The sequence below is a fragment of the Papilio machaon genome, chromosome 9 (genome assembly GCF_912999745.1).
Source record: "Papilio machaon chromosome 9, ilPapMach1.1, whole genome shotgun sequence".
NCBI classification, from domain to species: domain Eukaryota; kingdom Metazoa; phylum Arthropoda; class Insecta; order Lepidoptera; family Papilionidae; genus Papilio; species Papilio machaon.
The window spans coordinates 1797594-1811680 of NC_059994.1; the positions used below are offsets into that span (position 1 = coordinate 1797594).

At 37.4% G+C, this 14087-nt stretch overlaps 2 protein-coding genes across 3 annotated transcripts in view; both read right to left on the reverse strand.

The window, feature by feature from the left end:
- The window catches only part of LOC106712867 (CCR4-NOT transcription complex subunit 6), a 164125-nt gene that overhangs the window by 127112 nt on the left and 22926 nt on the right, over positions 1-14087 (reverse strand). The window lies entirely within an intron of this gene.
- On the reverse strand, positions 1909-4291 carry LOC106712868. The gene has a single exon (XM_014505531.2). It carries the CDS (start codon positions 4040-4042, stop codon positions 2663-2665), a length of 1380 nt encoding a protein of 459 aa, XP_014361017.2. The 5' UTR covers positions 4043-4291; the 3' UTR covers positions 1909-2662.

The following is a 14087-nucleotide window of genomic DNA, read 5'->3' on the forward strand; positions in this document are numbered from 1 at the left end:
TATCACTTGAATCTTAGCAGTTATACATTTATTTTTACTGTAAAATAAATGTGTTTTCCCAGAAACAGAGTTAAATAAAACAACAAAATTATCGGGACATGATGATATTTATTATACAAAAATAGTGTGCAAGCGTGTAACTCGTGCCTCACGACGTACACAAACAAAATATTAAACCTATTTAATTTTTATATATATAAAATGCATTCACTCTGTAGGTTAGACATAGCCTATTTTGTTTACAATAGTATTTTGGTGTATCGTTGAGCCTTACAACTGCGTATGGCGCCACGCCCCTTACACAGTCCCCAAACAGCTAGGGACACGAAATGACGAAAGCCTTATCGATTTAAGATTCAATTTACATCTCTTAACGGCTAAATATTCAAAATTACCCAAGTCACCGAAGCGGACGACATTGGTCCGGAGCTTATCTCAGCTATAAAAAAGCTTTCCATGTACATTTAGATAAAATAATAAATTAGGCGTCGCTCGGTACAGCCGTCACACAGCTATTTGACCGGTTATTTGTAGACCGATAGGAAAATATTTGATAGGCGTGCGACGCGGTACCACTACTACGATTTAGTTAAACTTTAGCAGATAAGAGACTGTAATAACTCGTCTACGTCGAGCCCTAGCGTTAAGAAAAAATAAAACAACACCAATTTATCATGACGTCCCACGCACGCGCCGAGCAATATAAGCACACCACAAGGAAAAAAACGAAAAAGGTAGAACTAAACCGCCCATGGAGCGTAAAACCCAACGATAGCAACGGTATACGGATGTACAAATCCATGAATAACTTAGTAATATTCACATTATCTACATAATGGGGCTTTATCTGGCATCCCTCACATAGTTGGACCCTCGCTTGAAGAAAGAATAGAACAGGAAAGCACAACGAAAATGGAAATTGTCGATTCGCCGCATGTTACTATAGTTACAATACCTTACGAAACACCATCGCGCTCGTAATAGACGTGTACTGAATACGCTCTATGTCAACACAACTACTGTCCACGACACGATGCAGTGAAAGTGTTATGAAAAACCATTTCCTATTACATTTTATCTCCGTATTTTGCATAAAACTCTGCAACATTTGCCTTTTACATTTTAAAATACGTACAAAATGTATTCAACAAGACACTAAACCATGGCCGTAAATTATTTGAACTAATATTTGTGCATATAGTGCGAACTTTGGAGCATGTCACCGTGAGGTGAACGGCCGGAGGCCTAACAAAAACAAAGATAAATCTAGTGGAAGGAAAACTTATCGCGGCTTTTTATCAGTATTGCACCTTCTATGAAACGATTCTAAGCTATTATCGGGCTAATAGCGCCTTTGTACTCTGGCTATAATTATGACGTTCATTGTTTTCCTAGGACGCGTGACTTGCGACAGGGAATTGCGATCATTTGAGGCGGTAAGCGCGTAGTTTGTCCGACACAAACATATTTATAAACGCTTATTACACTCAATAAATTTTCATAAGTACCGTATCTAATGCTATATGACATCATTTTAGAAACACAAAGTGAGACAGATATAATTCTTTTAAATAAACCAACCTAGAAATCTATTACATTAAGTAGGTCTAATTATCATTTGACACGATCGACCTTTTGACTTGTATATTTCCGTATTACTTAAACCATTCTATTTGATCTTTATTAATGTGTTTAATTAATGTATATGTATTTCTGTACGGTTGAATGCACTAACGCAGATGAATTATGGATAGATTATAAATTACACATAACATATTGATAACGATATGATAAGACACGTTTATTGATATAAATGACATTGAATGAGTGTTATTAAGCATCGGACGCAAACACTTTAGATTTCTACTATTATAAAAAGTTAAAGTCTACTATTATTAAAAGTTTTTAATAAAACAAACCCAGGGACTTTTGCGATGATTGAATAAATGCACACAGTTGAGTGATGTAGCTTAAAAGACATTATGTATTGCGGACGCGTGGCTCGCAACCCGGTCTACTGGTCCAGTGGCCGACGATGTGCGATCGAAGTCCGGTCGTCGTTCGACCGTCTACGTCGCCCTCGTCGGCCTTATGGGTGTAAAGTGAGCCAACAATTACTCGGAACGAAATAAAAGTGATCGGTGGTGAGAACCGGTGTAAGAAGCGGCAGCCGGAACGAAGCGCGACGAGGAAAGCGCCGTGCCGCAGCACCGAGCGCCATGGAGCCGCGTAACCGTGTCACTAGTGTGAAACGTTAATTGCAAACTGCCAGTTAGGCTACTGCGCCGACCGCTACAATTCGCGGAAATCTAACCTCGCACTAAGTACACTACATGTATATATACATGTGTCGCGTATCATTCAATAAAAAAAAACATATACGATACAATAAACTCGTGATAAACAGAAGGCGTAATAACATCCTAACGGCGAATCGTTACATTCCTAAAACAACTCCAGATAAAGCCCCAAAGCCAGTTCCATAAGCTATTGTTAATAATAAATTAATTATAGAATCTACAGGAAACCGATACGGAGATCTCAGTTTGTGTCGCGTGAGACGCTCCGTGCATGCCTCGCTGTGACAATTTGAGTCCAGCTCAAATAGCGAGCGTCGACCGAGTGTCGGCGCTAACACTTTACATAATCGATCACAAGCGCCTCAGGCAGTAACTATGGCTAAATCACAAATATTACGCGGGGACCCGATGTCCTCAGTGTCGTTCCTCCCCTCGCTGGCGCGAACACTGGACACGGCTCTCTCACTGTCCACTGCACTGCTATGTTTAAATTCGTAGCCCGCAATTCTACAACTGTTCACATCACTTTCACTTTTATCATCGAAGAAGGAGCGCCGGTCGGAGTTCGTGGCCGGGGGCGAGGTCGAAAACAATTTGATTTCCAAATCGCGCTGGCCATTCAGTGACGTTACGATCTCCGAGGAGATCTCCAATGCTAACGGAGACCGTGATTCAGGGGAGCTCGCTCGTCTCGAAGGTGGGAATAAAGAGTACAGATTAGACGATGTAAGGAGATCTCCAGTGGATGCATCGCGCCTTTCTGGAGCACGGGAAGAGGGGTCGCTCCAACTACGACGTAGAATAGTATCTGCGCCGCGTCTTCCGAGAGGTCCAACGACTTTCATCGAATCTTCCAATTTCGTGGGCGCAAAATCACCACTCGAATTTTCATCTAACAAATCCGCAATCGAGTCGGCATCCCAGATCTGACCTACGGGATCACAATACCGACACTGACATGAACTTACTGCAGATTCGGAAGGCGAAGCTGCCTCTACAAGACCGAAACGGGTAGCTTCTAAGGCTTCTCCTAATGCTGAGACGCGATACGTCTCGGGCGCTGGTTCGGAGTATTCCAACACCTTGACATCTAAACGATATTGCATTGAGATATCTCGACAGTATGATTCCTCGTACAAGCCATGCGAGCCTGGAGACATGCTGCTCACTGCACAGTGTCCAACATCACCAATGTCTAATGGGACCGTCGCCATATCGTGCGGCGCAATGTTATTAGGTTTTCTATCTTTTTTGCGACGTTTCCGAGGTTTTATAATCCTAGGCAACATGGTTTCAGAGTTGGTAGAGCCGGAACTTTCGTCGCTGGCGACACTGACTGCATCCGTATTGTTGTTGCGTCCGCTGCGGACGGATCGCGTCTGTTGTTGCTGGTTGCGTTGTCTGTTGTCGAGTGTTTCGCATCTGTCCCTGGTAATATGGTCCGTATGCCCAGAAGGGCGGTGGTTGCGCTGCTCCGGTACTGTGGTATATTTTCTTCGATCGTGTCTGTTCTGTATGATGAGAGGGGCGCCTTGTGCGTGCATCGCCAGCTTGGACACAGGTGTGCAGCGCGACGGCGGCGTGCGCCCTGCCATGGATATGAGGGGTGCGCCCAGCCACGCGTTTGGATGGGGCACGCCATAGGGCGGATAGTACTGTGGCGGGAAACCCGGTGCCGTGGCCGCGTACTGAGGGCGAGCGGGTTCGCGGCGCCCGGGGGCGGCGCGCTCGCCCGGACTCATGGCGTAGCGCGAGCCGTTTAACCCATATTCGAATGCGGTCGCTTCACTGTCACAGTAAAAGTCCGAGTCGCGTATATATTTCGTAATCGTGGACTAACATCGGAGGCGCGCCGAGTACACGTGCGTTCGCCGCGGCAGACAGCGGAGGACTGAAGTGAATGAGCGCGGGCTGCGGCCGTAAACGGCGGGTGGGAGCGGCGTCGCTCGAAACCGCTCGCTCGCGCGACTGTCGCTGTCGCCGGCGTCGTTGCACCGCAAAGCTTCACCGCCCTAATCGCTTAACAATTAAACCGTTGTTTACCTTTCCGCAGCTCTAAAAACAAAACGCCGCCGCCTTGTTTTACACATTTCAAGTCGATAACGCGCTCTTTTTCATTCGTTGAATTTCCGATAACAACACATGTAACGGCTACGTAAGAAGTCGAAAACTGTATTCACTTTTCTCTATTTAAAACAATTTTTATAAGTTAGAATTAAGAAAATTAAATGTATTTTTCAAATAAAAGAATCCAAATAGAATCCAATTCAACAATAAACCATGTGTAATGCTTACTCACCACCGAGGCCTCGTAATCTCGTCGGTAAAATTTAAGAAACTTACCTGGAAATATAAAGAATTATTGTCATTAATAGACCGTCAAGAATTTATATAACATGCACGGAAACATAATAGCCTCAAAAATAACGCTTCCGTGAGCTTTTATGGTATTTCTAAGCGAGACGTTGTAAAACATTCACATTTATTGCTCTGTAAACCTCTTCCGAAACAACTGGCTTTATTTTTTAGTTTATAGCTTATAAGATCACAAGTGTATCAACGAAAATAATAAATCTCCAAATACAAAAGATTACGAACTTTCATTGCGTAATAGACAAAACACATAAAACAATATTAAAACTATATACAACTAGCTGTCGCCCGCGACTCCGTCCGCGCGCAGTTAAAAAATGGGAAGGGGTATGAAAAATAGATGTGAATCGGCCAGATTCTCATAGATACCGGATAAGCACAAAAAATTTCATCAAAATCGGTCAAGCCGTTTTGGAGGAGTACGGTGACGAAAACTGTAACACGAGAATTTTATATATTAGATAAAGTAATTTTGTAAGCAATGATAATATTTCGATAATTACTAACTTCTAGATGTTGCAAGATGCATTGTTATTGAACGATTAATTATTCGAGGTATTGCCAAACTTCCTATGCTGATGCATTCGTAAATAAGCAAACAAATTTGTACAATCAATACATATGAGATACGTTTAAATAACAACAAATAAAAATGTGTCAAATATAATAAGACGTTGAAAAACATGAAAAAAACAATTGTTACTAGCTGTCGCCCGCGACTCCGTCCGCGCGGAATTAAAAAAGATCGTAATTCGTAGCCTTTATGTTCTTCCAGACTATGTTCTACATTCTTGCCAAATTCCATCGCGATCCGTTGAACCGTTATGAAGATGCCTTCAAATAAGCATGCATTATTAGTAAGATTTTAACATGCATTTCAATGCACGTTGAGTTCAGAAAGTTATTAATAATTGAAAGTGTTTACGACATTTATCTTGATCTTGATCATCGACTACCCCCATATGGCGGAGGCTTCCGCCTACAGGCGCGGGTGAAAGTGAAGCCTGACTCACGAGTCTCTCTCTCGAACGTTAAACTCACTCTATGTATATAAATATAACATGTTTCATGTATACGTGTTCATTTAGCATATTCATAATTGCGCATGTGTTAACCGATGTAACTTTCATCGCGAGAAAACATTCTTATCGAAAGTCCGTTTCGGATCTGACATCGGGCCGTGAATAAATAATACTTGAACACTTAACTCGCTGTTGCCATTTCGCTGACCGACTCATTTAATTCATGTTGCATAACACAATTTTATGGTTTAAGGGAAATTGTGTCACAATCGTTTTTAGATTGAATTTAATGTCTTAACTTTCCATAGTAATAAAATGATAAATTTATTTTATAACCGTCGATTTTCACTGAAGTTAAATTTTATGTTATAAACCTTATTTATCGAAAATATAAATGACAAGGCGACCACAGAACTACATCTTTGGAAAGTTATAAAAAAAAAGAATTCGATTTTTTTTTGTAAAAACCTATCCTTGTTGTTTTTAGGGATACAAAGAAAATGATAGTGACGTAAAACAATGGACATTCAAACACTACATGGACATAAACTGTGTCCCTTAAATTAAACACTTTATGATACAAAATTATAATTAAAACACAATTACGAACATCTTTTTCAGTTAATCATTACTTCAAGAAGAACCGGAAGAAACATTAATTATTAGAATGTCACCGGGTCAGTGTGGTTCACGTTAACAAGTCAAATGTGGGACATTCTCGTAATCGATCGAGCGTAATTTGGCACAAACAAGACAACTGCGTATTGTACTAACGGTACTTTGTTTAATTTATTTATTTCAACTTAGAACACGTGGGCGCAACGGTAAAATGGTCTTGAATTATTTTTACTGTTGGTACCTTCATTAACGGCGGCATTTATTAACACTGTAACCAATAATATCAAGAATCTAATTTATTTTACTGACCTAATAACAGTCCCATAGAAATATATAAAATCAACAAAAATATTTTGGTTACTGACAAATTTTAACTTTATCAGTTGATAAGAGATAAAGCCTACACCATTTGTAAACATAAAATTTTATTGATAAAGTTGTACCGCAGCGGATAATGCCAAGTTGGATTTTGATGCATTTAGCTTCTATATGAATAAAAAAAAAGACATTTTATTTACTGTGAAAACACATAGTCATGTTCAAATCACCTTCGTAGTCTAAGATTTTTCTATTGCTTTTGCATCAATGTAACAATAGAGAAATATAAAGATATAGTTTCACATAGATATAATCGCGCGCGCTACAAAATAATCCACTCTCGCTCTCACCGGTTCAAAGCGGTTCATTGCTACGAAGGCTACGGGCCCGCTGACTGCCCACGGCTGGGTGAAAGTAACACCAGAGGGTTATGGGCTAGATGTTACATAAACACCAATGTTACGTCAACATCCGCCCGAACACAATCATTACTACCGTTCTATGATTTATGATCGGTGATTTCACTTTGCGGTTATTTTATGCAGCATTTGCTTTCTTAGTTTTATATCTGTAGCAACCTAACATAAACGGACAATTTAATTTAGCCTAGCTAGGTTAAACAATTGGAACTTTTTTAAGATACTGTTTGCTTGTAACAAGTTTCTTTTTTTCTTTTTTTATAAGAGAAGGGGGCAAACGAGCCGAGGGAACATCGAGGTAATGTTTGACACCCATGGACATCCGCAACACTGCATTGTCATTGTCATTTAAAAAGCCCTAAGTCGTACTAGTTTGCATACACTGCAGACAACATTCCACAACGCTTCTGTGCAATGTGCAAGCTGGAAATTCCTCCAAAATCGCACCGTTGAGGAACGCCAGCCATCAAGATGGTGTGGGTGGTACCCGATAAAAAAGTTTACCAATTTTTGTTGGTTAATAAACAGCCATGAAAATACCACTTAATTTAATCATTTGACCTATTAAGAGGGAAGATGCACAATGAATTTATAAAAATAAGAAAACTGATCAATTTAGGCAGAACGAATCGACGACCTACTAATTTACAATTCGGAGCACACAAATATTAGTTTCTTTGTCATTGGGGAAAGAAGATCGAGGCAATTACAGCTCGTTGTGTTTTTGTTCCATTTTGACTTGCTTTTTTATAGTTTACTCACATATTTTAGACATTATTCAATCACGACATTTTTACGAAATTGTGAACAATGGCGACTTATAAAACTGTCAATAATCGAGGTTAAATTATCTCTTAACACTAAAGGTCACAATATAGGACTTCTAAAAGCACCTATTTTAGCTATTGCATTGACATAAATTTAAAGAAATTAAAAAGATTTGAACAATTTATTCCATTAACATATCTCGTTACTGTTAAGAAGTTCCGCCTTTCTCCAGTTCTCGTTTCATTCAATTTTCTTGGCAAAACTTCAAAAAGATGCACTTAAGTTCGCTTTTTTTGTTTTAGATTCGCTATCACGTCGACAGCTTTTACGACCTGTCACACCGCCAATGTTTTCCGTGTACTATCCTGGCAGTGGTCCATACGACGATTCATATTCCATCTGGCAAAAAGGTTTCCGACCTCGCAGAAGTTTGTAAGATGTCTTCCTTTTGGTACCGAATAAAAGATATCATCTCCCACATCTCATTAAAGACGTTATCATGTATATTTTGTTTACATACGTGGCTGTAATAAACTACCCGTATTTTGGGTTTGCACTCTTTTAAACAATTCGAATACCATTAGGAATTCTTTGTTTATTTTTTCTTCTTTGCGTCCTTCGTTAACTCCTATGGCACTTTGAAACATATAAGCAACTATTTTTTTATCGGCATTTATACGTCGTAATCCATAAGGTGAAAATCTTCTAATAAATTTTATAATATTTTGACCTTTTCTAGTTTTAGAAATATCCGGATAACATAGTTAGAAAACATTTTTACTTGAACCGATACCAATGCGACCTTTCACCTAATCTATTATATTAAATTTCCATGTCACAATATTAGTTACCGTACTCTTCCGAAACGGCTTTACCAAATTTTATATGCGTATTCAGTAGGTCTGAGAATCGGCTATTATCTATTTTTCATACCCCTATTAAGTTTTTTTTAACTGCGCGCAAACGGAGTCGCGAGCGACTGCTAGTAAGATTATAGTTTTTTCCAGCTGTACATTATGAGCACATTCTAATATGAGTGACATTCTTTATAGTTTAACGCGTTACATAAACACTACTTAGTTTACTGTCAAGTGTAAACCTATATGTCTGAAGTGAAAGTGAAAAAGTTGCTACATAGTAGAGTGTAAGCTTGCTGTAAACATCAAACATATTTGTTTAGCAAAGCTTGTTTAGAAAATAAAACCACAAACAATTAAGTGTCAACTCTGCTCATCCTAATAAAAAGTGAAAATAGCTAACTACATCTCGAGAGTAAAAAAAACAAAGTTTACGAGTTTACTTTATTAGTTTTCGAAGTAGCAAGGAAAAGCAAATATTTTGACAAATTTCAAGCTTCCGACCGCAAAAGTGGTAAAAAGACGATCCAAAAATTATTAAAAACTCGTTTCGTTGTTTGCAACTTTTTTAACACAATTATCGACTTACGCTTTCCATTTTTTTCCCCCGCGCGTTTCGAGAAGTTGGTACTCCATGGTAGGAGTATGCTAGCATGAAATTTTATTGATAACATTAAGACTAGCGGAACTAGAAATTGGTTTACGTCAAATAATATAGTTAATATGGATTGAGCTCATACTCTAGTTAAAAAACATTGATAAGATTATACGCATGTATGACATGAGACAAAGAAACGGAATTATGTCGATTGAATTTAAGTCTAACAATTATCTTCAACACATACTATAGATATCACTAAAATATACTGCAGGATACTTTAGTGTTATAGTATTTTTGAATTTTCTTAGAAATCAATTTATTTATGAGTGATTAAGAATTTTCAGATTAAAATATTTTGTATAAAGGTGTAAAGAGAAATGTAATTATCTTTAAAATGTTTATATTATCTGTGGGATTTTAGCCATTCTAACATCAGTATTTAGTCTGTAGAAATATTAGAAACAACTGTCAATGCAAAGTATAAAAAGCATTTTTTGGTTTAGTTTTGAATTTAAAATAATAACATTAAATGTCGTTTCTTTTATTACAATAAGAAGAAACTCAGTTTTTGTTTTATTTTCTCTTTACACTAAGGAAAACGAAAACGTCTTATAAGACGTTTTCGTTTTCATTTATTTTATTTATAGCTTTACCTATATATAGGTAAAGCAAAGAAAAATACAGAAGGTTAAGAAGCGGTCTCTAATATTTTTACTATTTCTGGCAGACCTTTTTTATTTATAATTACTCTCCGTCTATTCCAACTAATCAATTCTACATTAAAATGAATATTAATGATACAACGTGTCAATAAAAGGAATGACTTATAAAGTAACCCAAAACATCGATAACAATAAGCGCTTCACGTCACTATTGCGCGCTCGCGTCGGTGGCCTAATGCGATTTTGATTGGCGCCGCCGCTCTAAGCCGGCACTTTCACTGAACGCTAAGCGTTTACGCCATGCTTCCTTTATTCAAAGTAAGGCGCCGTTCCCACTGCCTAAAGTAACAAAGATATTAATTACTTCGTTCAGTTGGATACGAAATTAAGATAAGTATGCACATTTCACTTTTAAATAGAAATCGAGGCCAGGAAATCATTTAAATTATGCTAATGAAAATATTAAATGTTTAAAAACTGACAATCGTGCAAATAATCGCAGAAAATATTAGGTTTTTTTGTGATTAAATTCTTAAAGTTTTTAAATACTAGACAAAGTTTTTCTTGTTTGAATAAAAATAAAGACAGTTATTACTACCACTGATATTCACAACGTAATCTTTTAATTGACACTTAAAAGGGAAAGGTAAATCCAATCACAAGAGGCGACAAAACAATTTAACATGGTCGACGCAGTATAAACTTGTCGGTGCCTCGCTGTAGTGACAGTCACCATGTACAACGATTCCCTTACATTTAATACCATTGAATTAAGAGGCACGCGACATTTCAACGCACTCAAAGGGTTAAGGTACGCGTAAATAGAAATGTGAAAAGAAAACAGCTTAAGGCAACGACATGGCAGAGTTTTCTTTTTAACTCTGAAAGTATTCAAATGTCATTTTGTAAAAACGTATGAAAGCAAAATGGTAGTTCCAAGCTACGAAATATGAATGGAAAACACGATCAAGTATTTCATTTTATTTATATGTGAACTCAAATATTTTAAATGTATTTGTATACTAGCTGTCGCCCGCAACTCCGTCCGCGAGGAATTAAAAAAAAAACTTAATAGCCTCTGTGTTCTTCAGACTGTTTATTTATACCAAACTTCATCAAGATCCATGCAGCCGTTCTGGAACCACTCGTAACAAACATCCATCCATCCATCCAAGTTCAAAACAGAATATGCTTTGTTACACTAAGTAAAAACGCGCCCCTTTTTGTAGAATTGCCAGCAACGATACCGGAATTGTAAGATAACGACAAGTTATACGCTTACGCGGCACAAGCTTACTTTACGGCGCTATAAACTACGAGTCGGGCTACAAAGTCCGCGACGCTAACGCCTATTCAGCCTCGTTTGTGTATCGTCTATAAATCTGGAGATCGCGTCGCATTCTTGGGTACGTCATTAAAAACAGATCTATAAGACCGATGCACGAAACGCGACACAAATTTTCTACCATTCAAATTGCTTTGGCTTGGAAACCGGCCACTAATCTCGAATGTGAGACGTAATAAGAGTTGAGTGTTTGTTATAATGAGATACCATTAGAAGCGCCAGAGTTGGCCGAGTTCATTAGTCGTGTCTATTTTATCAAAGTTTTAAATGTTCTTTTATAACTTAGTTGAATGGAGTTTCATCGTTCTGTAACAAAATGATAACAAAGATCAATAACAAAAGTTTTCTGTTAGTAAAATGGTTGAATAAGTCTTCCAATTTACTACTCCACTATACGTCTTAGAAATTTAACAGAGTAGTACTCAGATTTAGTACGTATTTACTTAAGTGATATGTCAAAATCGCTTCCAACCGTCCATTCATCTAAACCAGGGATTCCCAATGGAGTCGATATCGAACTTAAAGCATTGCTAATTCTCAATCTGTCTTCTTCGATTGACCTAAGTCAGAATGAAAAATAATAATAATAACAATAATTGATATTAAAAGTAGATAATTTGGCCATGAGGGTCTGTGGAAACGGTTCATTTTGGAAAAGGGGATCACTTGTCCAAAATAGTTTGGGGATCCCTGATTTAAACATTCGCATTCATAATATTAGTAAAATACTACAGACTTAAAACACAAAACGTCCATCGATTCCAGTAACTAGTTATTACATAAACCATTTATCACGATTAGATAAAATTTTATCAAAACCACTTGTTTTGTTTTCCACTTCACTAAGTTATCAGTACTTAAATGATAAAGCAGACTTCTAAGCACTAGTTTACATATTACAAACACCCTACAAAATATTGCACGACATAATTTTATTATTAACGCAAATAAATACGGAAGCTGATAACATTCTTGTGATAAGACATATCTGAACACAACATATAGTATAACTAACGGTGATAAAAAAAAGTATTTATTTAAATAACAAAACATACATTCTTCCATCTTCAATCTTATATCAAGTTGTAAAGATAAGCATCTAAAGGTTCAATATCATCATCAGCTCACTATACGTCCCCACTGAGGGGTTTGGAACCTACCCCAAGTTAAGGGGTGACTAGGCCATAGTCAACCTCGCTAGCCCAGTGCGGGTTGACTTCATACATATAATTGAATTTATTCGCAGATATGTGCAGGTTGCATCACGATGTTTTCCTTCGCCGTTAGAACGTCGGATAAATGTACATATGTAAATCGAAAATCGAAAAACACTTTGGCAAATGGCGGGATTCGAACCCAGGACCTGCAGATTGCAAGTCAAGTGCTTAACCCCTGAGCCACCGACGCTCCCATGGTTCAATAATGGAAATAAAATTTAGAAGATATAAGATCAAAAGCAAATTTGAATATTTAAATAACAAAAAAAAAACATTATAAAATGCTTCAAAACATTGCAACAATATTTTGTAAGATAAAAAATGTGTTATTTTTATATTCCATCGAGAATATAATTATCTTCTCAAATCAAATAAATCTAACTTTAACAAAAAGGTTATTTGATCCTTTATTTATGATCATTTTCATATTCTTTATCACGACCGCAAAATACGCGTTTTGTTTAAATATTAACTTAATGTAAACTCAAGTCAATCACTTGATATTACCTCATTGAACAAGCAACACTGTGTTCTTTAGTTGATTCTTATTTTAATATCGAAGCGACAATTTCAATTGATTTAGTAAAATCGTAACCCTAACGAAGTTTGTACATTGTTAAGGCCGCTACACACCGTCAGTTTTAACTCAACAATCAAACTGTACTGTACAAAACTTGAACTGCCTGAAAGTGTGTAGCGGGCTTTTATTATCATTCCAACTTCGATCATACTGACGATGTAACTAGCAAGATGTTATTTGACTGACGGTGAGTTTCCACTGCTAAAATATCTGTACAAAACATATTATTATGTCTTTAATTCGCTCAGGTTTTGCACGGGTTTCATCCGTCACTAAAACTAGATCGTTTAAGACTGATAGCTTTCTCGTGTTATTAAAAATTAAACTGAGTGTTGTAAAAAACACTCGTATTAGTAATATACATGTTTTATTCACATGAAAAATGTTCACGTTTCAATTTAAATTCAATTACCAACGATAGAATTTATCCCATTTCAAGTTTTAGACGAAAACTGGAAATATAATTTAATTAACCCTCAAACTTTTCCACGCAGCTCTCTGATACCTTACTAATTACTAATTCTATTAAAAACGAAAAATTTCAATTTCAACAAGAATTAATGCAAGACGAATTTATATTTTAATATCGGTTGATATATTTTATTTCGTTACATTAGCAATTTATTTAAAATCCATTGAAACCTCAAAACAAGATGGCATGTAAAATATAATAATCATTTTGAGATGTCTGCATTTATCATAAAATCGTAGACTCGTAATGTTATCGTTATCCCCGACCTTGACATCTGAATCCGACAAGGGGTCACTTCTAAACTTTTTAAGGCCATGCTAGATTTGAAGTCGAGACAAAAGGTTGATAATAATCGCCTTTATCATATCCAATAGCAAACAATGGCCGTGGAAGGGACGCATCGAAGGTAGGCACGCACTCCGACCTCTAGACTTCTCCCCGTCCTGGGGGCAAGGTCGCGGCGCCCTTGCATCTACTGTCCGCCCTTTGCTACACAAGGGGCGATGGAAATCGACCGTACAATTGGCTACTGTAA

Excerpts from the sequence above, each read along its gene's own strand:
- LOC106712868 (XM_014505531.2), bottom strand. The coding sequence starts at position 4,042 with ATGAGTCCGGGCGAGCGCGCCGCCCCCGGGCGCCGCGAACCCGCTCGC.